The 24,297-nt window shown below is 33.8% G+C and overlaps 2 protein-coding genes across 8 annotated transcripts; both read right to left on the reverse strand.

Moving 5' to 3' along the window:
• Nucleotides 1–553: 553 nt before the first annotated feature.
• LOC137807352 (calmodulin-binding protein 60 B) lies at nt 554–8,528 on the reverse strand. Of its 4 annotated transcripts, XM_068607960.1 has the most exons (10): nt 8,241–8,357; nt 8,058–8,136; nt 7,764–7,889; nt 6,419–6,494; nt 5,427–5,485; nt 2,804–3,297; nt 2,531–2,691; nt 2,259–2,462; nt 1,769–2,003; nt 554–1,505 (listed from the first exon to the last, which is right to left on the reverse strand). In XM_068607960.1, the coding sequence occupies exons 3-10, from the start codon at nt 7,862–7,864 to the stop codon at nt 922–924; spliced, it is 1,914 nt and encodes a 637-aa protein (XP_068464061.1). In that variant the 5' UTR covers nt 7,865–7,889; nt 8,058–8,136; nt 8,241–8,357; the 3' UTR covers nt 554–921. The 4 variants fall into 4 exon arrangements, with proteins under 4 accessions (XP_068464061.1, XP_068464060.1, XP_068464063.1 ...); XM_068607959.1 differs by lacking the exon at nt 8,058–8,136 and having other exon boundaries at nt 8,241–8,528; XM_068607962.1 differs by lacking the exon at nt 5,427–5,485 and having other exon boundaries at nt 8,241–8,356.
• A 3,575-nt stretch (nt 8,529–12,103) lies between these two features.
• Nucleotides 12,104–23,126, reverse strand: LOC137807356 (bifunctional dethiobiotin synthetase/7,8-diamino-pelargonic acid aminotransferase, mitochondrial). Of its 4 annotated transcripts, none has more exons than XR_011080502.1 (15): nt 22,349–23,093; nt 20,795–20,965; nt 19,690–19,951; nt 19,202–19,276; nt 18,520–18,640; nt 16,921–17,069; nt 15,878–15,972; nt 15,206–15,321; nt 14,986–15,123; nt 14,466–14,599; nt 14,232–14,363; nt 13,804–13,938; nt 13,359–13,422; nt 13,056–13,168; nt 12,104–12,514 (listed from the first exon to the last, which is right to left on the reverse strand). XR_011080502.1 is itself a non-coding variant. In XM_068607968.1 (14 exons), the coding sequence occupies exons 1-14, from the start codon at nt 22,981–22,983 to the stop codon at nt 12,334–12,336; spliced, it is 2,457 nt and encodes an 818-aa protein (XP_068464069.1). In that variant the 5' UTR covers nt 22,984–23,126; the 3' UTR covers nt 12,104–12,333. The 4 variants fall into 4 exon arrangements, 2 of the variants coding, with proteins under 2 accessions (XP_068464069.1, XP_068464068.1); XR_011080501.1 differs by having other exon boundaries at nt 19,202–19,282; XM_068607968.1 differs by lacking the exon at nt 13,359–13,422 and having other exon boundaries at nt 22,349–23,126.
• Between the last annotated feature and the right edge of the window lie 1,171 nt (nt 23,127–24,297).

The following is a 24,297-nucleotide window of genomic DNA, read 5'->3' on the forward strand; positions in this document are numbered from 1 at the left end:
ATTGTTTTCTTTAACTTTACATTCTCAATAAAAAGGTTAATATAAATATAGATAATTTTGTTTTGTAATTCTACAGAGTTTTAGAAATAATTGTTGAATTTAATCGAATTGCAAAAACTATCAAATTGCACTCCTGATAAGGTTATATAGTTAAGAATAATGATATAGTTAGTTCAGAATGGTTAACATAATTAGAATGTTTGACTGAATTAATCTCAAATATAAATTTATATTGAAATAAAATATTAATGAAAAATGAATAATTTTGTTTATAAAGTAAGTAAAATCAACTTGATGAAATTACAAACCATCACCAGTAACCAAGACATATAATTAAAATATACTTTTTCATTGTGGAAATAATTTTCCTTGGCCAAATTAGTGGGTTAGAGTGAGGTTATACAAGCCTCTATGTATATCGCAACTACTTTCTACTTCCTATTTCATAGGGAGAAGAGACAATCAAACAAACACTGGATACGGATATAGTTAGATAAGACGATAAACATGCATAACTAAGAGTAAGACGAGAGCACCCAATGCAACAGCACAATAAGATAATAACTTAGGATAATACAACCAGAAATCAAGTTGCTCAAAAATATACAATGATCAGTCTTAGTTATCGTTTCAAATATGAGAGGTGTTGCGTAAATACATCCCTAAAAACCCAAAGCCAATAGAAAGTCAAGAGCATAAACATGAAAGTGAAAAACAAACGGTTTTTCCTAAGCATCAACAAACTGTACAGGAGGATACTGGGAGAAACATGCGGTCAAATCAGATACACAGGTGCATGAATTAAATATCAACACCATGGACTGCACAACTTGGTTGGTACTGATAAAGACTACTAAATCTGCAGAATATCAGTATGAACTTAAGGCTAACTGTTAAGCCTGCAACCATTGTCCAAACAACCTATTCATCTAACTCCTCTATCTGTGCCCGCTTCTCCGCTGCTATTTTCCTGATGAAGAAGCCCCACCTCATTGCTGCCTTGATCTTCAACCATCCAACAACAGCTCTGCCTGGGCGAGAGCGATCCTCATCATAGTTTGGTACATTGGGAGATGGCATGAATGTTGGGAATGAATAGCCATCCTCCACACTCATGGACCCATGTCCTCCTCCCATGCTGAAGAGACGAAGCAAGTGCTGCATATCTTCATTCTCTAGCATTTCATGACTTCTGAGGCGGATTTCTTCTTCTGAAAAGAATTCATCAACCCCCTTGTCCCTGTTGTGTGACCAATCATCAAAAGGGTTTAGAGTAGATGGCTGAATAGAAGAGCTACCAGCATGGAACCCTGACGTCGATGATTGAGGAGGTCCAAGAGCTAACCCAACTGTCCCATGATCGTTTCTAGTGTTCGGGGTTTGGTGAGTATTGCTGATTAATTGGTCATTAGACAGATATAATGAGCCATCGAACTGACTCCGGGAGTTGGAGTTTGAAACCAATGACTGGGTTGGATATCGTGTTACCACACTATCGTTATAACCTGTAAAGAGATTGAATAAGCTACATTTGCATCCCAATATTATCATCGCACAATTGCAACCTCCAAATTTTCTTATTAACACTATTATAGAAAATATTCCACTTCAATAATTATTATCACTGAAAGCTGTATTCAGAAATCATATTTGAGACGCAAAAGTAACTGAATCTGACAACCCCAGCTCAAACAAAAAGGAAGAGAGAGGTTAGGAACAGAAAAAGAGAAGATCCATCATTTGAGATTAAGGAAACAGTAATGCTTACCCCCAACTGACATCCCAGAATTCATTTGCTGTTCAGAAGGAACGGAGACTGGAAGTCCCGGCAGTTGCAGTTGATGATCTAAACCACTACCATAATCAATTGACTCAACACGAAGTTCATTTTCAGATGCAATAGACCTGTTATTTTGGTTGCCATTCACAAGTGATTTGCCATCATAATCCACAACCTGTTCCCAGTTTTCGTATGCTTTCTTCACCAACGAATCTACATAAACCTGGATTTGCAATAGCATTTTAAAGATACTATTTGTGCTAAGCTAAGTATTCGTCTGTTTGCAAGTGTAAGGGAAAAACATACAGAGTGTTGCAGCATCAATTAAATTAATACATCCAAGTATGCCAGCAATATAAGGGTATGCTCAACTTTTGAAGGACAACTATCGTACATAATTACAAAATCTCATCAAACCTAAAAGTAATAACCTTCCGGCTATTAATATCAGTGGAAGAAACACATGACGCAGACTAACCTTCTGGGTATCAGTGAGAGAATCCGCAGAAAAGAATTGTTCTCCTGATATAAGGCCACGCAGCTCATAGATGTTGTTAAAAATAACACCAACATTTCTTGCATCTTCTGGATAATAAACATAGAGCTTCCCACTTAGAACACATGTTTTTGCATGCTCTAAAAGAGCCTCCCACATCTTGTTTGACATACCACTCCCAAGGATCTACAGTTGAATGATATAAGAAAACCACAAAAAGACCTTAAAGATTAAGACGAAAAACACAAACTTACATTCCGCAATTTCTGTTGATTTTTAACCACGAGCCGAAGAAAGTCTTCAACTGAGACTATTCCTGCAATATTCAGCTTCTTGTGAAATGATCCATCCTTGCCTATCTTCTCCAATCTCCACACTTCATCAGTCAATGCAGGAGGGTAGTGCTTCTTATATACTGAGAAAAAGGTCAAAATATTGAATAAAAAGGACGGTGATACACAGTGGGAGAAGGGAGAGCACTGGTGCTAGAGAAAAATTAAAAGATGCAGAAGCATAACCCTACATACATTCTCCTCTATGATCCTTAACAGTGAAAGCCACTGTCTTAGCTTCACGAATTCGTATGGAATCAGAAAAACCTGAGGCAACCTTCAGGCCAAGCCGGAATTTGCGGCTCCGTATCCAGCTTGAATTATCAGTAAAGGTCAGTTCCCCTAATGTTCCAACTCCTTCCTTGAGTGTCACTTGCAGGTCCCCAGTTAATAAAGGTCTCTTTCCCTCACGTTCTTTTACCACATGGCTTTCAAAATGATCTTGGGTCCAATCTTCATCATCTTCATTGTTAAAATCACCTTCAAGGACAACAACATCAAGCTTCACAGAGGATTCAGGTCCAGATGTTACAACGCTTCCACTATTGGAATCAATCAGAACAACATGTATTGGAGCCCCCTGCTCGCCTTCTACTTTTCCTCCTGTGAAGAGGGGAAGAGACAGCCGGGACTTAAAATGCAGCTGCAAGTTTCTACCATCAGGGCCTTCAATCATTTTAGGTGGAGACCTGGAAATATTAGACTGTTAAAAAAAATACTAAACAAACCAAGGTACAAAATTTAAGCATAACAGATGTTATCGTGCAATTGAAGTTGTTACATGTATATATTTGAAAGGATGGACATAGTACAGCACTAAAAAAGAAAAACAGGCAAATGGAATTATTATCATACAACTTAATGATTAGAAACACCAAATCACACAACAGTAAGCATTCTCCAATTTGGAGTACATGCCTACTTCAAGGGACAATGTAAGTCATTGGTTATTTATGTTAAGAAACTTGGGCAGTATCTCAATGCACATACTGTTTGCAAATTAATGCCTGCATGCAAGAACCTAATTAGCCGGTTAACTATATTTCTATTTTCTGCCCAAGAACAAAGCTTTATCTCTGAATTTCAAATGAAAATAGTTCACGTATGTACCTTAAATACTCAAAAGGCTTACTAACTACAACTCGAAGCTTGTTTAAGTTAAATATACATACGGGCACCAGTAAACAAAAATAAACAAAAATAAATAGGCATGCATAACATAATGGATGCTACCACTACCACCAAACAACACTGTTGTCACATTTAATCCCCCAAGAACAAGGCAGCTGAACATTTTTATAAAAAAGGAATTAATTTAACACAGTCAGACTTTCTCTATCTCAAATATATTAATATACCCCAGTGAGTTAGAATACATTTACATCATAAGAAGCTTTATCTGCAGTGGATTTAGGAGTACCTAACTAGACGATGGAACCATATGAAATGATTTCAGCTAAAATTATAATTTTCGTTTCTTCATGGCTTTTGAGTAAATGAAAAAACCAGTAAGGTGATAGAAACTGGTTCAGATTGAGCACATAAGAAATAAATTAGATTGAGAACCCTGATTCCCAAACCTGGCCCCATTGCGATTTCAAAATCAAGAACAAGGCAAAGACAACAAAATGAATACTCCTGGACTTTGATAAGTCCAAGTTTCTCCCAATTCCTTAACAAATTCCCACACAATAAATGACTCCCCTCTCAAGCTCTCTTCCTATTAACATACATCTTCAACCACTCAATTCAATAATCGAGTAACACAGTAAATGACTTACTGAACCCTAACTAACTGACTGATAGACCTACCAAATAAATTGATAAGAACCTTGAGAAAACCACACTACAAAAGCTAGTAGTTCTGCTGTTGTAGTTGTAAATCCCAAGGCTTTATCCCACACTTCTAATGTGGGACTCAAGTTCAATAACTTGAAATTGGATCTTAACATCCCACCAGACTCTTCAGTCACAGAACTGGCAACCATGCAGGCTGACTTGCACTGGTCCTTTGACTAGTTCCAAGTGAACATTACAATGTTAGCATCAGCACCCATGTTGCTCATTTCCAGTTAGGAGACATGGTGGGAGGTTCTGATACCAATTGATAAAGACATTGAAAGAACCACACTGTAAAAGCTAGTTGTTGTATTGTAGCTGGATATAAACCATACGATAGAATCTCATACTTCAAATGTGGAACTCAAACCCCACACTTCACAATTGGGTCCTAAAATCTTAGGAAGATAAAATTGTGATGAATTTTATTAGAGTTTAACACTAGAATCTATAGCCATAGACTCCCTACCACATTATATTTTGAGATAAGCTTAGTTTCGTAGTTTTATAGTTAATTGGTCTCCTTTGAGAGAATTCTTAACCCTCTGACACATTTTCTTTTCTTTTCCACTCATTTGTTATCCTAACCAAACAAAAAATAAAGCAATCTTCCTTATTTTTAAAACACCAGCCAGAAAAAAAAAACTTTTGAAATGAGTTTAATCATATATACAGTCATTTTCTTTCTTATGGCACACCACCACCATTGTTATAGAATGCAGTCATCCGTCACAAGATAACTTCCAGATAGCATATCTTTTTCACCCAAAAACCAAGAAAATTGTTACTTAAAAAGCACCCAATTTATAATGAGAAATCCAAATCTGCTAGAAAAGGAAGGGTTCAAAACTAAAAGGTAAACAATGAAATGATAATTATTATTTCTTCATTGTCCGATTATAGTTATAATTCAAGGGATAGAATGAAAACTACAACATCTTCAAATTAATTTCCAAAATTTGTAAAGAATTTCTTAAACCTTCCACCAATTCTTGCAGGACCTAACTTTGCCAAAGCACGCTCCACCTCTTCACTCACCTGCTCACATCAGCATTACTGAATCAATTAAGAACTAAATGCTGAAACTTATAGGTATAACAAAATAAAAATCTTAACAGCATAATTTCTTCAATGAATACAAAGTTGTTAAATTTTTCAATGATGCGCCACCAAACACATGTCTTCACACAAATGCTCCAATTAATATCGCATACCAGAAAAAAGAAGAAAAAAGATGGACTTAGATGGAACATTGAAATCAAAATGTCTGTGCGATATACTATATACTGGCATGCTGTAAACAACATAGTTATTGATCTTTTGAGGAAGGAACATAAATCAAAACAGAGGTGACCTTTCAAGGAACGGTAACAAAATGAGGGATTTTAAAGTTTTATGTTTCTGAAGAAAAAAAAAAGACATTAGAAAATAGGGAAGAAATCACAATTATACCCTAAAGCCCTAAACAATGTTGCTTGAAGGGTAAAAATGGATTATTGAAGCCTTTATTACAGTAGCACAGCTAGCACGCAAAAAGGCACTATTTTTGCCACAGTGACTGCTGTTGAAAACTACTACTCCACTAGTTGAATGCCATAGCAGCTCAGGCCACTCCAATCTGTTACACCACTGTAGCACGCTACTATGGTGAGCAATAGGTCTTCTTAAGCAAGCAAGAATAGTATACATTTTAATTCTTTCATTTAAAGAATAAGACATTTTACTAATAGGTAGAAGAATGTCCACAGTCAAGTAAAAGTACTCCAACACTCTCGATAAGCATATCAGATAACTCGAATTTTAAGAATTGCTGTAATTTGTACAAAATGGCTTCTAGTTGGAGTAAAAGGAAAAATAACTTCGTTGAATGTATAGCCCCTGTGCCCCCAACCAAAAATTAAACATGTCAAAAAGAAAAGTATATAACAAAAAATAGGTTGAGAAAGTAATGTGAAAAGCCAACTGTCTTACAACTCTACGTAGAATAGGCTCTAAAGATGAGCAAAGCTTCTGCAAACTGTCCACCTTAAGAGCTTCGACAATTACACTGCATAATACATGACAACCAATTATAAGAAACTACCAAAAAATATAATCTAAATTATAAACATGTAGCATATGCATTATGATTAATAAAAAATAAAATCTTGTTTAGCTTAACAGATAAGTTTGTACATATATACATACATACAAACATAATATATATATACACACACACACACATAAATATTCATTTCCTTGAAATAAACACACATTTCATTTGCTATTAAGTTACTGAATACTCATTTGATCATCTCATCATAACTCTAAAAAAAGCTTTGAGGGTGCATTTGAGGAAACAAAAACAGTCATTAACAAACAACAGAAAACATGAAAGATAAGCAAAAAGTGAGGGGAGATTTTGAATTTTTAACAGACAATGAGTGTAGATTATGCAGTGAGAGATACTTCCCACTTATGCCCTTCATAATATCAGACCAAGAACCTCCACTGCCAGGGAAGCAAGTTTCAACAGTTTTTGAAGAGTTGACAATACATTTTATAGAGCATAAGCAAAGATATACAATCTCTGAAGTCACAATATTTGCTATTTTCCAAGTCAAAAACCTTTTACAAGAGAATTTTGATTAAAGAAGAAAGAATTTTAAAGAAGAAAAATTCTGAGATACACAATCAAATATTAAGAATTCCTCCTTACAGAAAAAGAGTAGAAAAAACAGAAAGCATAAAAAATCAAATTAACTAACTGTTTCAACCTTATTTAACTATGCTTGGCCATTCAAATAACTGTTTTGACCACTACGACAATTTGGATATTTCCGAAAGAATCTTTTAAATATATGGCACAATGATACTCAAAATGGAATCAAAACCACCAAGAAGAAAATTTTCGCATGAGCCACTAAAGTGAAAAGATGAAACCGGGCTGTCTCAAACACTGGTAACAAGTAATATTCCATCCCAAAACGACAATTGATGACAAAAAGATATCCACAATCATCCAACTCAAGTAGCAAAATTAAGTTAGGGGTAGAAAATTAGGAATATTGTGATATATTTAACCAACATGAAAAATATCTTCCGAAGTAAGCATATTGTACGATTACAGTGACATCGACATTCCTTTCACTTGCTTCCAACTGGGAATCAGTACTAAAACACCATACATGTTTAAGTAGAACTAGCACTCATCCCGCCGCCCAAAAATAGTGACCAAGTCAGCAGAATTAAAATCCCCCACCCCCAAATTTATTATAAGGTGGTTTACATAGGAATTTAAAGAAGCACGAATGAAGTTAATGAGCAATTAATTTACCTGGCGAGAGCAGGCCTCTTTCGTTCAGGCTGATCATCTTCTCCACCCTCCAGGCTCCTTTTCCCCATACTAATTGCGTCGGTAGACGGCTTCTTCTGCATTTACACTCTCTCCTTCAACAATAACCTAAATCACCAACTCCAAAACCACAAAACGTCATCACTATCACCTACACTAAAAAAATTAACAAGCAACAAAACCCTAGATGCTACAGCACCCAAAAAGAAGAAACTCGCAACAGATCTAGAACACAAGAACAAAACAAATTAAACTCGAATTCCATGAAATACATACAAATTGCACACGTGCGTAACCCAAATATAAACCTCTGACAGCGAATTTTAGGAAAACAGCTGGAAACGAAGAGAACGCACTAGAGAGAGAGAGAAAACGTGATTGATTTGGTGGAGTTGAAAAATTGAATAAAAGAGATATAGCAGAGTGAAAAATAAAGCAAGAAAACGAAGGTTTCAGTACCTGAGAGAATAGTTGAGAGTATTTGGTGAGAGAAGAGAAGAAGAGAGAATTGCACGAAGGAGTTTTTGTTTGGCCTTAGTTGCAAGTCCAACAGTTTCAGTTCATTCGTATAGTTACGGTCTACTCTGGCGACTTTCAACTTGTAATCGCCTATTTTTGAGGACCAATGTTCCTTACTAATTGACGGTTATGATGATCTTAATGTTGTATTTAACGATGATGGCCTTCTTGCGTGGTTTTAATGATTGGTAGTTTGGGACAGTACTATGTTTGTGTGTTTTTATCGCTGGTTGTAATTTATTTAGGATGACCCTTGTCGTTTAAGGGAAAACCAAAGGTTGAATCGTGGCCGTGTGTTTGGTGATGAGATTAGAAGAGAAGAGGAAAGGAGCAATTACTGCGTCACTGCAGACAGCATGTACTCTCCGATCACGTCACTGGCTGACCAACACCTAACATCATCACTCCACTTTTGTTGTGGTTAACAGCATTCCACAACATCCACTTGTATTAAGGAATTTTTATTATTATTATTGTTATTGTTTTAATAAAAATTGCTAAATTTTAAATTAATGTCCTATGGCATATTTTATTTGAACTGTATTTGTCATAGGCATTTCAGAGAAGATACAAAATATTATATTTTTCTAATTTCCATATGTTTAAATTGATAACGTTAATTCTTCTAGAAAATATGTAAATTTATAGCATGTTTGACATATTTTCCTCAATTTCATCTGTTTCGGAATAAGAATTTGTTTATAAAATAATTTAGAAATCTCATGAAAAATAAATAAAAAAGTTAATTAATTTGAAAATTTGTGACTAATAATTATTTAAATAACTTTCTCTTTCAGTTTCATACATTTTTTTAATTTAAAAGCTTTTTTTATTTAAAAATAATAATAATTTTATAATCACTTATCAGCAAACTTATGAAAAAATTGATTAAAATTTTATTTATAATTGATTATTCAAATAACTTAATTTTCACAACTATCCTAAATCCGTCTCTTACTTTGTCTTTCCACTTTATAAATTATAGCAATACAAAAAGTTACAAAATATTAAGTTCAAATATATAATAAAACTACATATTGTTAAAGTCAAAGACTTATATTTATCAATTAAAAAATAGAAGGAGTAGAAAATAAATTTGACTAAAAATACTATTTTCATTATTTGAACTATAAGGTTACTAGTTAGTGTGCTTAAGATACTGATTAAAAAAGAAAAAGAAAACATGTATTTCGTATTTTTAAAAAAATAATAATTCATGTGAGACAGTGGCTGACCTTTGTCTTTATGTTAGTGAAACTGAAACGATAAATATTTTTTTTTTGCAGTGTAAGGATAAGAAGAAATTAATAATTCAAGACCAGGCTGGTATGGATAAATTGAGAGAGGGTTTGGTTTTGCAATTGATTAATCCTTATTTATAAACTTTAAATCCAAAATTGAGGTTTATGGGAAGTAAGAAGGTGATGGTGATTCAGAAAAGGGGTGGTGTAAGAAAAGTGAGGTGGGCCAATTTGAAAGCTGTTACTCCCAGCTCCACCAACATTGTCAAACGCCTTTCAATAAATTAATAATTCCGGACTGTTTATTCTTACAACTTTATTGTTGTTATTAGTTATTAGGCAATTGTTTCATGCACCTAATCAATTTTGACTGGCACCCAACAAAAATTTTAAAATTCCATTTTGTTCTTGTCTTCTTTATTAAGAAAAATGGTGAAAACTGGATATTGGCCTCCAGATGCACAAGTATGAAAGGGATTGTTGTTCATTCCAGATATAGAAATCTGTGTAAAAAATTAAGATTTTCAATTTAATATTTTCAATTTAATATTTCGAACATATATATCCGTAAGATAAAGATGAATTCCAAACGTAAATGACCGTAAGTGGAAAATGGATTCTGGATAAATTTATCCAAATATAAGCAGTGCAGTGCAAACAAGCTTACTTCCGAACATAGACATCCACAGTAAAAAAATCACACTTCCGGATACCACAAATATGGAACCAACAAAATGATGTCTGGATAACCATATTCGTAGGTCATTAAGCAATTCCGACTAAAAATATCCGGAACGCCTAGGTAAAGAGAAAACTAATCATAATGTGTGTCGTCTTCTTCGGTGACTTTGTTTTTCCGGTGGCTTCGTTGTTTGTCGCCGTCTAACTTCCTCACAGATGATGCCGCTTCAATCACCACAACAGTAGACGTCGCTCCTTAGTGAAGGTGAAGCGTCACTGCCTCCGTGAACGCAGAATGCTGCCACAGAGAGAACGCGCACAAAGAAGAATGAAAATGACGGTGGGTGGTTGTTGTGTATGTGTTGGGTGCTTGGATTGGGTGTCTGGATTGGGTGCACATCCTTAACCTAATTTTCATTTCATTAAATATATTTTAGTCTTTTCATAAGGAAGATTGGGTGCCGGTCAAAATTGATTGGGTGTAAGAAGAATCTTCCTAGTTATTATTGTGGCACTTGTTAATTATCTAAAAATATGTTTTTGTCTTTCAGTAAGAAATTAAAAAAAAACTTTAAATTCCACACATTTCACCTTCTCTCTTCTTCTCTTTTTTTTTTTTCCCGCATCAACCCCAAGCATCCCAGGCACCCCAGCATTGTGCTTGTTCAAGTTTTCTTTTTGTTTCTTTATGCCATTTGGGTGCGGTGATACTGTATTATTGGAAAAGATTGGTATTTTCACTCTTCTTTTGTATTGATTTGTTACTGATTTAAATGCAGTTTTTTTTTAAATACATTTAAAATTATATAATTCAAGAATTATTTTTAAATTTAGAAAAGATTTCTAAATTATGTAATTTATGATTTTTATATTATATAATTTATAATATAGTTTTTTATGAAAGTATGTTCTAGATCTCTGAAAAAACCTTTCAGATTATAATACGAAATGTTTTTTTTTTCCAAAATATTATTTTTAATTTAAAAAATATTTTTTAGATCATAAATTGGTTTCAAGATTACGAAATTTATAAATTTTTAATCTAAAAGATATATAAACATTTCAAAATCAAGTTTCTCCCGTAGTCTAAAACCAATTCTTAAAAAAATAAAATCATCTATCTGCTCTAAAAATGAAGATCAATCGAGATCACACATGTTTATAATTTAATGTTAAAAAATAAAACTCAATCAATTTATAGATGCCCCAACTACAAGGATCTGGGCCTATATACACATCAATTTGGAAATTACGAAATTTGAAAACAAAAGCATTACTTTTTGCTTGTAATAATTATCTGATGATAAAACGCCATGTCACAAAAATCTAATCGAGCATGCAAAATATCTTATCATCATTCGACGCGTCATTGTTATTCTTGCAACAAAAAAAGATAAATTATACTTTAACAAAAACTGACTCCTCTTTTATAAAACGCTTTTAAAAGAATATTTTGTATCATCTTATCTTATATTCCCCAATCCATAAAATTATTTGTCAATATGTAAAGCTTTTGTTAATCCACATTCTTTACAAAATACCTACTTATATTTCTTCAGTCCAAAATAATAACAAAATATTTATTTATTTTGAAAAAAATTGTGAAATTGAGAAACGGTTTCATTCAGATCCTCAAATGAAAATTAGTCACACCTGTGACAAAGTTAAAAAAAAATTAAAAATATTTATTGAATATAACATTAAATAATAGATATTTAATAAAAAAAATGGGTTTATAATATTTTGTTACATTCAGATAAAACATCACAAAATAAATATCTTAAGTGGTGTTTAAGTTATACTGGTTTTGTTTTCAGTTAACATAATTTACTTACAATTAAAAAAATACTGTCTTTATTCAAGAAAACTGAAAGAAAATGATTAAAAAAAACTGACTTTAACCATTTTATTCATAACATCTTAGAAATAAGAGGGGAGTTGATAATAAGATTATATTTTTGAATTCATAAATAAAATACAACTGAAAATTGAAAAAACAAGCCAATTGAAACCCTTGCATTTACAACTCATCCCTGTCCCCAAACGGGAATAAACTTACCTAAACTTCGTAGCAGGAATCTTAGACTTGTCCGCTTGGCAACTCATTGTTCTCAATTCTTACATCCGTAAAATTCTTCAAGTTGCCGATGAAGTTTGATCAGCAATTGATTGCAAATTTCTGGAGATGTGCAGGGTCCACACAAGAGATAAATGACGTTACCCAGAGGCCTCATGTATATACCATCTTCCCTAAGCTTCTCAATAAGTGGTCTTGCATATAACGATCCATACCTGTGTACAACTTTATTTATAAGAAAACCTCATGAAGGATCAAATGCACGTTGTTTCCTTCTCTCTAATTAGATAAGAGCTAAAAAAATTAGTGATTTATTTCTACATTTGACCAGCAAAAATTTACCAGTTTTCGTAACAAAACAATAACTTGAAAATAAGAAAACTACAGGTAACAGAAGGATGCATGACCAATTATTATAAACAATGGATTGTAGTTCACAGCCCTCGTTAAGTCTGGCATATCTTAGTACCAACACATATTTTGTCGATCTACACGTTAAAATCAAACCCATATTTCTCGAGAACTTCTTTTTACCTCTTGTTATAATTTTTTGGGGCAATTCAATATCATAACTATCAAAACTACAGTGGTAGCAAAGCAGAATCTACACTTCTAGATACCACTTGCAATTGTCCCTTCATTCGAAACATACGAACTTTTGCATGACATATAATGCTCATTAAGTTTTTCCAACAAAGGAATTCAGGTGCACAAAAATATTAAAAAGGGAAAAGGATGAAGTTGACAAATTTATACCCGGCACTAGCGCCTTCTCCTTTTAACTCCAAAACAAACAAAGTTCCCAAAGTCACTACTCTTTGAATTGCTGGGTGTGAAGAAATCCGGCAAACCATTTTATCATCCCACAACTGCAAAAACACAATGAAAGTTTGATCAAATGAACATTAAACATTAATCTATATAACACACTTTATCAAGGCAGCCGGCAGCCATATAGAATTTAATATGAAAAGCTTCCAACACTAATTTGGCCAAGTCCCATAATTATTGGAACAAACCACGTCAAATGTCTATTGAAACTAAAATAAAAAAACTTACAAAACTAAAACTGATGGGCAGATGAAGGTTGAGTCCACCCTGACTATGGTGAGCTAGTCCGGCCCTGTCCATTTTTGGTTATGGCATGACAAACCAAAAAGGGCAGGTTAGTTGTTTTGTCACTCCTAATTACGGTTACCATATATTTTTTATTTAAATGTTGAATTATTTCAATTCATTTTGTTTATTTATATGTTTCTCCTGTCTTGATAAGATTAACACATCACGGGTTTATTTGCTTGTCCAATTCTATAATTAACAAAAACATAGACGCACTCACACAAATGCAGAAATACAAGATATATGGTAAGAACAAGTCAACAACATATGCTTGTTTTCATTAGATCACAAGAAATGCATTAGGAATATGGTTGGTGTATTATGATCCATAGACATATACCCTTGAAAAATATTACAACAAAATATGGATTAAAAGTAATCATACCTCCCTTAGTAATCTTCCTTCAGAAGTGATATTAGAGTTGGAACAAGGGTCTTTAAACCATTGGATTGACTTAACAGCAGCAGCGCAGCCCATAGCATGCGCAGAATAAGAATGTCCATGCAAAAGGGCCTTGAGCTAACCAAAGCAAGAGTATAATTTATCATGTCATCAAAATACTGTCCAGGAACTTTGCTTCGTATGAACACAATACTAGTAGGACAAAATAATGAGCAGACTAATAAGAATCTGGACTTTTATTAGAAAGAATAAGGGACTTCTCCCTTGTGCCTAGCTTATAGAACTTGTCAGTAATATCAATATTAATTATCAATCCATTCCATCAGTACTAAAACAAATAAAACAGCAATTTCAGACTGCCAGTGTCTACGCAACCCACAAAAGAAAGTCTTCCAAAAAAATCACAATACCTTTGAGTCTCCAATAAATGAATCAAAAACAGCATTTGTTGCCAAGGTGACAGCCAATGGTATAATTCCACCAGTCAACAGCTTCCCAAAGCAAGCTATATCTGGTACACAATGGATAAGCTCCGCTGCAGTCTGTGGGAAGAAATATAAACTGCTAATCAAATAAGTGAACTAATGAAGAATATGAAATAAAATTTTGAAAATAAGAAAATAGCAGTCATTGAGAGAAATCACCTCCACTCCCAAACGCCAAAAACCAGTAAAAACCTCATCAAAGATCACTGGAATTTTTCTACTCCGACACTCATTAACAAGCACACGCTGAAAAAGTGGATCAACCATGTGCATTCCACCAGCACCTTGTATAACTACATAACAGCTCATACCCCAAATGAGATGATCAATATCAAGAAAAGGTTAAAATAACTTAACTTAGAATTTCTAGGGGGGCACTGAAACAATTTTAGAAAGATATAGGAACCTAGAAATTTACGCTTTTGTGTGAAAGACCTATAGCCACTCAAATGTAGTATTTCATTCACACTTCACACAGGTAATTGTGCTACTGTGGGCATAATTTAGATATGGAGTTTGATGTATTATCATCTTGAAGTGTGTAAAGTGAGACTTTTTTCTTCCTAATTTCATATACTGGACATATATAAGATCAATAAAATTACTTTATTGGGTACAGGAGATAGTAAAAATAAAATGGAACTATAGTCTGCTAAAGAACAATCTCAAAATATCTTGCCTGGTTCCATTATCAAAGCTCCAACATTATTTGACTCCTTAAATCGAGATAATACTTTTGATATATAAGATGAATAAACTGTAGCAAGCTCGGACTTATCCCTGCCCTTGTGAAATACTTCATCGCTTGAAGAAAAGGCTGTGAAAGCAGCAACAAGTAAAACAATTATATTCTAAACAGTAACCAATAAAAGAATTGAAGTTGGAAATTTTGAACTTACTGATACTTTGGCCTTTCTGACTCTCCCAAACATACCCTTCAGGTATGGAAATGTTCCATGTATTGTTGTGCATAAACACAGAAGGAGGATCCAGAAAAAGACCTCTTCCAGTGTACCTGTGAAACAGAATTCAAACTTAGAACGGTGTCATGAGTATTTAGCTAGGTAACAAAACTAAAATCAATTCTGGGTAGAAATATGGAAAATAGGCTACAAAAAACAAAGATAAACAGCATCAAGCTATTAAACTATCAAAACAGCTACAAAATAGAACATTGCTTCTTACAAGGCTTTTACAGAAAGGTATGATATGCATGAAGAATATATTTGTAAAATAAATAAATAAATAAAACTACTAATCTGACTTATGCTGAACAGAAATTCACAAACCAAAACTGTTTCATCTACTTTTGGTCTCTCTTCCAACACCCTTTTGTTATAATGTTTTACATGGAGAGATTATAAACTCTCATTTTGGCTAAATCCCCAATTCAAATCTTACCAGTTCAACAGAAGCACTTTTAGTAAATATCCATCACATAATACTTTGATAACAATATATTGCCAAATAACATTAGACAAAAGATTAAACAAATTAGCAAAATTCTGTTGGGAAGTCCCACATAACAGATTCAATTTCACAAATATACATTAGAGGGCAATGTTCACAACCATGGTTGCTGGAGGAAGCCTGTATAAGAAGATGGTGCCTGAGCTTCCATGGCACCCAGTGTATCACCATGATAAGATCTCTGAAGTGCAAGGACCTGAAATAATGAAATCCACACGTATTAAGTTACATGTGAATTTCAGAGGAAGAAATACAATTAAATAAAAAGGATTAAATATTTTACATGTTTAAAGAACTAGTAAAAATACACAAAAAACTACTTGGAAATTAAAGTTTAAATTCTAACAAATGTCCATAAGGGATTGGTTAAGTAATCAAAAGTAGAAAATTTTTATGGAAAGTGTCACTAGCATGTGCTCATTATGGTTTCCAATGCAACCCTAGTATCATTTCCAATCAAACTTTCTATTTGATTAATTCTTTAACCAATGTCTTTAGGATGTTTGTTGACAGGACAGGACCCTATTATACAGTAAACATATTCCCAGGTTTATAGTTTAGGAATAAATGACCACTTAACTAGTTAACATCATTCGAAGAGTGGTCAACAAGAAACCACCTAATAACTCAAACAACAACTTGAGCAATTAACTGTTCCTAAACTAGAAATGTTCTTTTTGAGTCTTCAAAAAAAAGAAAAAAAATGAAAACAAATGCATATTATCCTCCTTCAAAAAAGGCAATATTTAAACAAGATTTTGAAAACACATAGGGAATGTGGTAAGATTTTGAAAACAAGACTTTTTACTCAATACTAAGAGAAATATGCATAATCAAAATGCCATATATCTCACATATCCTAGTTGTATTGTCTAAATTTTTGACACTTCATGAATATAATATAAAATATTCAATCGAAAATGAAATATTCCTACAACATTGTGGTTTTTGTTTTCAAACACTTGCTTTGCTTTCCCCAAGATTGAAAAAGGCTTGACTCATATTAACAGCCAATATGTCCCCCTTCTTCTACTTCTAACTGCAAATTTTAGCATTAGTTTTATAGAATACCATCTTCATAAATCAAATTGAACTTTATAAACAGAGAATATCACAGATTGATTAAAGGACTGAAGGAGCAAACCATGAGCTCAGTGGGTCTTTCATTTGTGGTATCATCATGACAATCCACAATAAACCCGTGATCAACAGAAAATTTACGGAATGCCATCTTGAGAGCTATTTCAATTGCAGTAGATCCATTGTCCGAAAAATATGTTCGTGAAGCCCAGCCTGCACAACAGATGATTCAGCTACCATGCAAAGAGTTGACGGCTGCTTGTCAGTGGATAACAACGAGCATTGGCAAACATCTCTAGATATCAGTATTATCAAACTGAAACGTATATTTTTAACTAGAGTATCAAATAGCACTGAGATGAGATCATAATTCAGATATGTTACTACAAATAACCTATAAGAAATTTTTTATTAGTTTCTATCAGAATTTAGACTTACTGCCTTGAATCAACTTTAAATAAAGAATTGATCAAGCCTTATAAAGCTTACATTAGTCGAATTTCAACTCTAGTCAATGGGAGATCCTAACATGACCATGCACACCCAGAACAGAACTGGACATCTCAAGTGTGGATAAATGCAAGTGGTCCAATAACAACACCCATTAATGTCTAGGAGTAGACATCTATGTTGCAGGATGCATCAATTGTTCTGTGATGTAGGTTGGATGAGCTAATCAAATTGTGGTGCTTCGACTATTATGCTCTTAAGTAAAAAGAATTGGCCGTGACTATCAATTATAACTTTTGATCAAGTGGTAAGTGTTGGATTGAGTGTTTATCACTAAGTCAAAAGCTATAATTGATAGTCAGGATGTTCTACTTAAGAGTGTAGCAACTCAAGTGCCACAATTCAATTGTGACTTGATCCACCTAGTCTCCATCACAGAACAATTGATCTCACCAGCAACAATCTCTCCCTTAATAATTATTCCGTTGGGAGTCAAACTCTTACCTTGGCTCTGATACCAATTGATGGATCGAGCACTTAACACTAGATTAAAAGTTATAGCTAATAGTTAGGGTGCAACTCTTTCTACTTAAGAGCGTAGCAATCCAAACGTCACGATTTAGTTGTGATTTGGCCCACCTAGCATCTGTCACAATTGATGTCACCTATAACAGTAAACGCTCGATCCAACCATCGATATCAAAGCCAAGGTCACGAGTTCAATTCTTAGTGGGACAATTGTTTGGAGAGATTGTTGCAGGTTGCACCATTATCCTGTGGCGTAGGCCAAGTGGGCCGACTCACAATCAAAGAGTTTGATTCCTAGAGGGACAATTGTTGAGGGGGAGATTGTTGCAGAGTGCATTAATTGTCCCGTGGCGTAAACTATGTGGGTTAAGTAATGATCGAATCATAACACTTGGGTTGTTACACTCGTAAGTAGAAAGTTGTTTTTTTTACTATCAATTATAGTTTTTTGACCAAGTGGTAAGTGTGTGATCCAACAATGTAGAGCATTAACAAAACAAATATAGGTCTCTCAATAACAAATTTAGGATAGACATTGATACTATAAGAGTTTAAAACCAACTTTTAAAATGAGGCTAACTCTAGCCTTGTAAGGACTACACTGATCATATTTCTCTTGATGTAGAATCTCAATAGTTTACACACGTGTTCATATAATGTGAAATTAATAAAAGGATATGCTAACCTTTCCCCACGCCTTGAAGCAAAAGCTTGGCACAATTTAAGGCTGGCTCATGAACATTCTCAGGGAACATTACATGCCCAAATCTAGCAGCAGTGTACCCCATCTCCCTGGCAAGCTCGGCCTGAAATCACCTAAATGGAAAGATGGCATTAAAGAAAAACTTTAGGGATGATAACTTGAAGGGGCGACCAAGTTTAAAAATGCCAAACACAATTGGTATCAAATAAAAATATACTAAAATGTATAGTAGATCCATGTCATGAAGATTCTTTAAACACTAAAAAGTTACATTCTAGTCTCCTTTTTATTTGGGCTTCAAATTGACTATGCAGAGTTCAGGGCCTCGAGGCATTAGAAATCAGAAAGAATGAGAGAACACTTTTTCATAAGCATATATATTCAACAGTAAAAGGTAGAAAGAACAGTGTCAGAGGCAAAATTGTTTTGGAAGGGTGACCAATAAAAAATATCTCAGTTTTCTTTTCAGTGGGGGGGCAAAAGAGTACTTTTATACATTAAATAAATAAATAAAATTGGGTGTGACCATGGCATCCCCCGGTCACAAGTCTGCACCCCAGGAAGAATGGGATATGTAAGTATGTGCTGTCCCTCAGACAGCCATTTGATTATTACTTACTCGTCTGATTAATAGAATTAATAGCTAAAAAGTTATTAGAATGACCTGCATTATAGCATCAGGTCCCTGAGTCCACCAACTAGCACATGCATCAAATTGTGGTGCTATGACTTCTGTCTTCTGAACCTTACAAAAAAATCATGCGATGTCAAATCTAGGTATCAATATGTAAAATAAAGTACGAATGAAGTAATCCCATAAAATTACTGAATCTAATTCCAAAGTAAACACTAAGAATTTGTTTGGATAAATGTTTCTGAAACCACTAATAAGAGAAGAAGAAAAAAATGAAGTTTTTTTATAAACTAAAATAAGCTTATGCATCATAACGTAATTTGTTCTCTCATATGTATAAGCTAATTTTAGTTTATATAAACTTATTTCATGTTTCCTTATATTTTTTTCTTGCAAATATTTATGAAGAAGTTTATCCAAAAAGATTTAAATGCAGTAAGTTAAGCTCAACTTAAATGTGTATTGCAAAGCTTAACAAATTGAAAAAAAAAATAATAAAGATTTTCACAGAAACAAACCTTGAAGATAGAAAAGTTCTCACCACAGCGTGAATCAATTACTGTGACCCCTCCATCAGGAACAAGTTTGTGTTGAGTGAAAGGCCACCAGATGATATCCCTTGCTTCTCTTGGCATGTCTTGCAGCTTTTTAATTCTCTCAAAATAAGCTGAAAGCATTATTTCCTTTAGATTAGTAAATATACGATGAGAACTTTCAAACCATTCCATCAAGTCATTTGATGGATCTCTTGGAATGGGTGGTAGCACTAGGACTGGGACCCTGAATAAAGAAGGCAACAATTGAATATAAGCAGATAGAGCAACAATAATACCGCAACATAACAGAAAAGTCAGAATAAAAAATAATAACCAATTAAGGACTATGAAGGACTTTAAAAGAATGGAAGTATGAAAATAGAATACAGAGGGGGGCTGGCCGTTTTATAAAGCTCAATACAGAACTGAAAATTCAAGTTTCAAACCCACATTTGGCCACCTATTTGAAAGCTTCCAACCCACATTGGCACAAGTGACAATTTGTTACTTTTGTAAAGAATATTATTCTGAAATATAACTGAATATTGATTACCAAATTATGACCACCAACATTATTCAAGAAACACATTCAGTCTAAATTAATTCTTCTGAAATACATTCTAATATTCTGCTCAATAGTAAAGTAGTGTAAATTGTCCAAACAAGATTTTAGTGGTGCACGTTCAATACCTACCACAAATGAATTAAAGCTAAAATATAAATAATGCTGAAACCATTCAGCATGCTTGAGGCCAGTAATGCATTCCCCAAAAAACCCTAACCATTTTTTTGTTTAACCAACTAAATTACACTCATTTCCTTTCTAGTAGAAACTGATTTGTTTAACTAATTTCTAATACTTTGATTTACCTTTTCTGAAGACTAGTTTGTTTAATAAGAAATTAGTGCTTAAAATAAAAATTGTCTTAAAAATCGAGATCCAGTGCTCACTGCTCAGTGCTTAACCTTTTCAGTCTAAATTTTTCAGTTTTAAAAAAACAAGCTGGGAAAGAGGAAGGGTAATAAAAATTCTACGATTTTAAAGTTATAATCAGAAAGAGAATGTAACTACTATAATCAGGCTTACTTGTTTCGCATATAAGACATCAGTGGACCCTCATTTAGAAGACCGTGATCTTCAAAAGCAACAGCAACAACATCATAACCTCGCAGCGTCAAGCTCTCATAAGCTGATATAGTTCCAGAAATACCTCCTAGCCTTCCATCCCCAACAAGAACTGCCGGAATACGGAATGGCCTGACAAGAAATGAGAGAACAAACATATTTAACCAAAAAAATAAATAAGAACAGTATGTATATAACCCAACGATGCATACAACATATTTGCTTCCATCTGCCTAAATAATTAAACTTTAAAAGTTAACCATAGAATTCCTGTGACTAAGCTCCTATAAAGGGTACTAGCAAGGATCAAACAGTGCATGAATTGTTATCATTAAGGTTAAATGCAACCTCAGGCTGAAATTGTAGTTATCAAACCCAACAAAATCTGAGCCACTTAGATACACGTCTACTCATAAATTAGAATACAAAACTTGGATGACGATACTCTCATTTTCTCCAGAGTCCAAATTTCTCCATAGTTTTTATCATTTCTCTTGGAGATAGTATTTTCACACTACCTTCACAACTAATCGAAACAATCTCTCTCAACCATCTCAAACTACTATCTTTTTCTATTGCTTATTATATACTATATCATCTTAATAGTCCAATATTTCCATCTTTTATCTTTCTTTCTAAATTGAATTTTAATAGTTTTTCTTAGAAAATTAACTTTAAGTTTAACTTGAACTTACAAAACCGACTTGAAATTTATGTTCTAAAATGATATTAGAACATATCAAAGTTCATCCTAGTGAGGTTTGTTGGGTCTATAGTGTCACCTGCTGTCGAATTCACTCTATTCTCACACTCGATGCCCTTGACGTGAGGAAATATGTTAGAGATCTCACATCGACTACACATACGATCAAATTAAAATATATAAGTAGGTGCATACTCTTCACTTTCTAAGATGATATCAGAGTTTATCCTAAAAGATTTCTTGAGAATGGGGAAACTTTTTCATTCAGCACGTTTAGGAACCTATCCTAGAGATTGTATGCCAAGAGTAGGACATTTCTCTGAATAGTAGAGGCGTAAAGGCTCGTCTAGAGATCTTCCTTGGGTTCTTCCTTTTTCTAACCTGAGAGACAAACTACTCCGATTTTCCATTTGCTACTTTTTATAATTGCTGAAATTGGTGGAAATGGATCCTATCTATTTAGTGTGGTTCTTCTCTAAAGGGGCGAAAAAAAATCATTCAGTCATCGGCGTGAGAGAAAACTGTAATTTATACATTAAATATAAAAGAAGTCTATGCACAAAAAGCATAAAGTCTCTTTTTCACTGTCGACTAAGCACAAACAACTATAATAAAGTAATTCGATTAACAGTTACCCTGTACATAATCAATGAGTGTATAACCATTAAACTCTTCAAAATATTTATTAATTATGAATTTATTTATTTAACATATGCAATAATCCACCTGCTAAAACACTAGTCCTAAATTAAATTTACCATGAAAACTGAATCCGCACAGGATTTTCTCAAGAACAAGATTGCACCACATACCTATACAAGTCACATTGAAGCGTCCCAGAAGGACCTGGACTGGCAACTCCACCAGCTGTCTCCACCACGCACAGAACATCCGATCTCTCCCTACCAGCCCCGCGTTCCACTACGTACTCGAAACACTCGCCCAGAGTTTCCAACACCACCGAGTCTTGTACAGCTAAACCCTCCCTCTCCGCGGCCAAGTGTGGCGACACGGCCTCTTCCCACGCGTACAGAGTCTTGCAATGCAGCTCCGAGTGGCCACGTCCTACCTCGCCGGGGAGCAGATTTGTATCCAGCACGGCGGGGGAGACGTTTAGGACACGATGCGAGGAGGAGAGATGAACGTTAGGGTTGCGGAGGAGGGAGAGTTGGCGGAGCTTGTTGAGGACGAAGCGGGAGTCGGAGTCGGCGGGGAAGCCGGTTTGGAGGGGCTTGAGGTAGTGGAATTGGGAGGGAGTGGTGGCGGAGGAGAGTAGGGAGGAGGCAGCGATGCCGGCGGAGACTAGGGTTTTGCCGACGCCGGTGTTGGAGCCCCATATGAGGTAAATTGGGTGGGAGAGAGGAAGGGAGGGAGGACGCGAGGGCGTGGAGGAGAGTTTGCGGCGGTGGAGACGGCGGGAGAGAAGCAGGGAGGGGAAACGGAACATAGCGTTTGCAGAAGGGGGAGAGTGGAGAGTGAATGGTGAGAGTGTGACTGTATGAGGAGGGAAAGTGGGAAGGATGGAGGAAAAGGAGGGAAATGAAGATGAGTCAGTGTTTGAAGAAGTTGGAAAGCACCAAAAAGGCCATAAAAACTAACTACTCCTAACAAACGCTTCAATTTAATATTTTTTATTCTTATTAAAATATGTCAATTAATTAAGAATATTTTATAATAAAAAAATAATTATGTGTGATTAATCTGCAAAAAAAAAAATGTTAAAGTACAACTACGCTTATAAAAATGGCCTTATAAATAATATAAGTATATTCTTTCTATCATCCCTTTCTTTTTAAAATTTTCAAAATAATATTCCAAAACATTTTAATCAACAAATTAAACTCGTCAAAGTAAAAAAAGAAATGTTTATTCAATATGATCCCCAAACTCCTTTTTGAAATTAAATATTATTTATATTAAAAGTGTAACTTGTTCAGTTATTTAAATAAATTTCTTAAGTTAACACACACTCGTGACACTACCTCCAACTCAATATAAACCAAAAACCAAAAATCGAAAAACAATTCCACACCACAACCTCTAAAACCAATCTAAAACATTTCTCAACATTTCCATCAAGAAATAAACACTTATCCTTTTATAGTTTATTTTCATGATTTTACCATTACAGAATTTACTAATGACTTTATTTTTTAAATCATGGAATCATATTGTTTTTATTTAATTTTGGAAATATAAAAAAACACTCAAGATATTCTCCGTGACAAAATGTTCAAAATAACTAAACTGAATTGAAAAAATATCAATTAAATTAAATTAATTATAAAAACTAAATTATTTTTTATTAAGAACTAAATCAAATTATTTTTTAGTTCAGTCTCTTAAAACTGAACTATTAAAATAACAGCATAATTATTTCATATTGGTTATTAAAATCAACGATTCTTTTAAATGAATTTTAGTTGTGATTTTATCAATAAAATAAAATATAATTTATAAACTCTGTTTGTTAAAAATTGTTTCAATATCAATAATGCATACTGTGATTAGCAAGTACAATGCATTTTTAGAAAAATGACAACACCTTCTATGTTCCTAAACACAAAAGTTTACCATTTGTTAATTAATGCTCATTATTTCATATCAAAATTTTGATACTTATATTAGTTTATATATTTTTTTTATTGTATTTTTTTTTATAGAATCTATATTAGTTTATAGAATACATATTGTATATAAGAAGGTTAATGATTATACATTGTTAATAAATTATATAAGAAATTGAGTGAAAAAAAAGAGA

This window comes from Phaseolus vulgaris, chromosome 3 (genome assembly GCF_000499845.2).
Source record: "Phaseolus vulgaris cultivar G19833 chromosome 3, P. vulgaris v2.0, whole genome shotgun sequence".
Lineage (NCBI taxonomy): Eukaryota > Viridiplantae > Streptophyta > Magnoliopsida > Fabales > Fabaceae > Phaseolus > Phaseolus vulgaris.

What these genes read in the sequence shown, in the direction of transcription:
- LOC137807352 (XM_068607959.1), bottom strand. Translation starts at nt 7,864, where the DNA reads ATGCAGAAGAAGCCGTCTACCGACGCAATTAGTATGGGGAAAAGGAGC. An exon ending in AAGAGGCCTGCTCTCGCCAG is followed by an intron (nt 6,495 to 7,763) that starts GTAAATTAATTG and finishes TGTATTATGCAG; the next exon opens with TGTAATTGTCGAAGCTCTTA. An exon ending in TTCTGGGATGTCAGTTGGGG is followed by an intron (nt 1,506 to 1,768) that starts GTAAGCATTACT and finishes ATCTCTTTACAG; the next exon opens with GTTATAACGATAGTGTGGTA.
- LOC137807356 (XM_068607967.1), bottom strand. Translation starts at nt 22,983, where the DNA reads ATGTTCCGTTTCCCCTCCCTGCTTCTCTCCCGCCGTCTCCACCGCCGC. An exon ending in CTTCAATGTGACTTGTATAG is followed by an intron (nt 20,966 to 22,348) that starts GTATGTGGTGCA and finishes ATTTCTTGTCAG; the next exon opens with GCCATTCCGTATTCCGGCAG. An exon ending in ATGTCTTATATGCGAAACAA is followed by an intron (nt 19,952 to 20,794) that starts GTAAGCCTGATT and finishes TTCTTTATTCAG; the next exon opens with GGTCCCAGTCCTAGTGCTAC.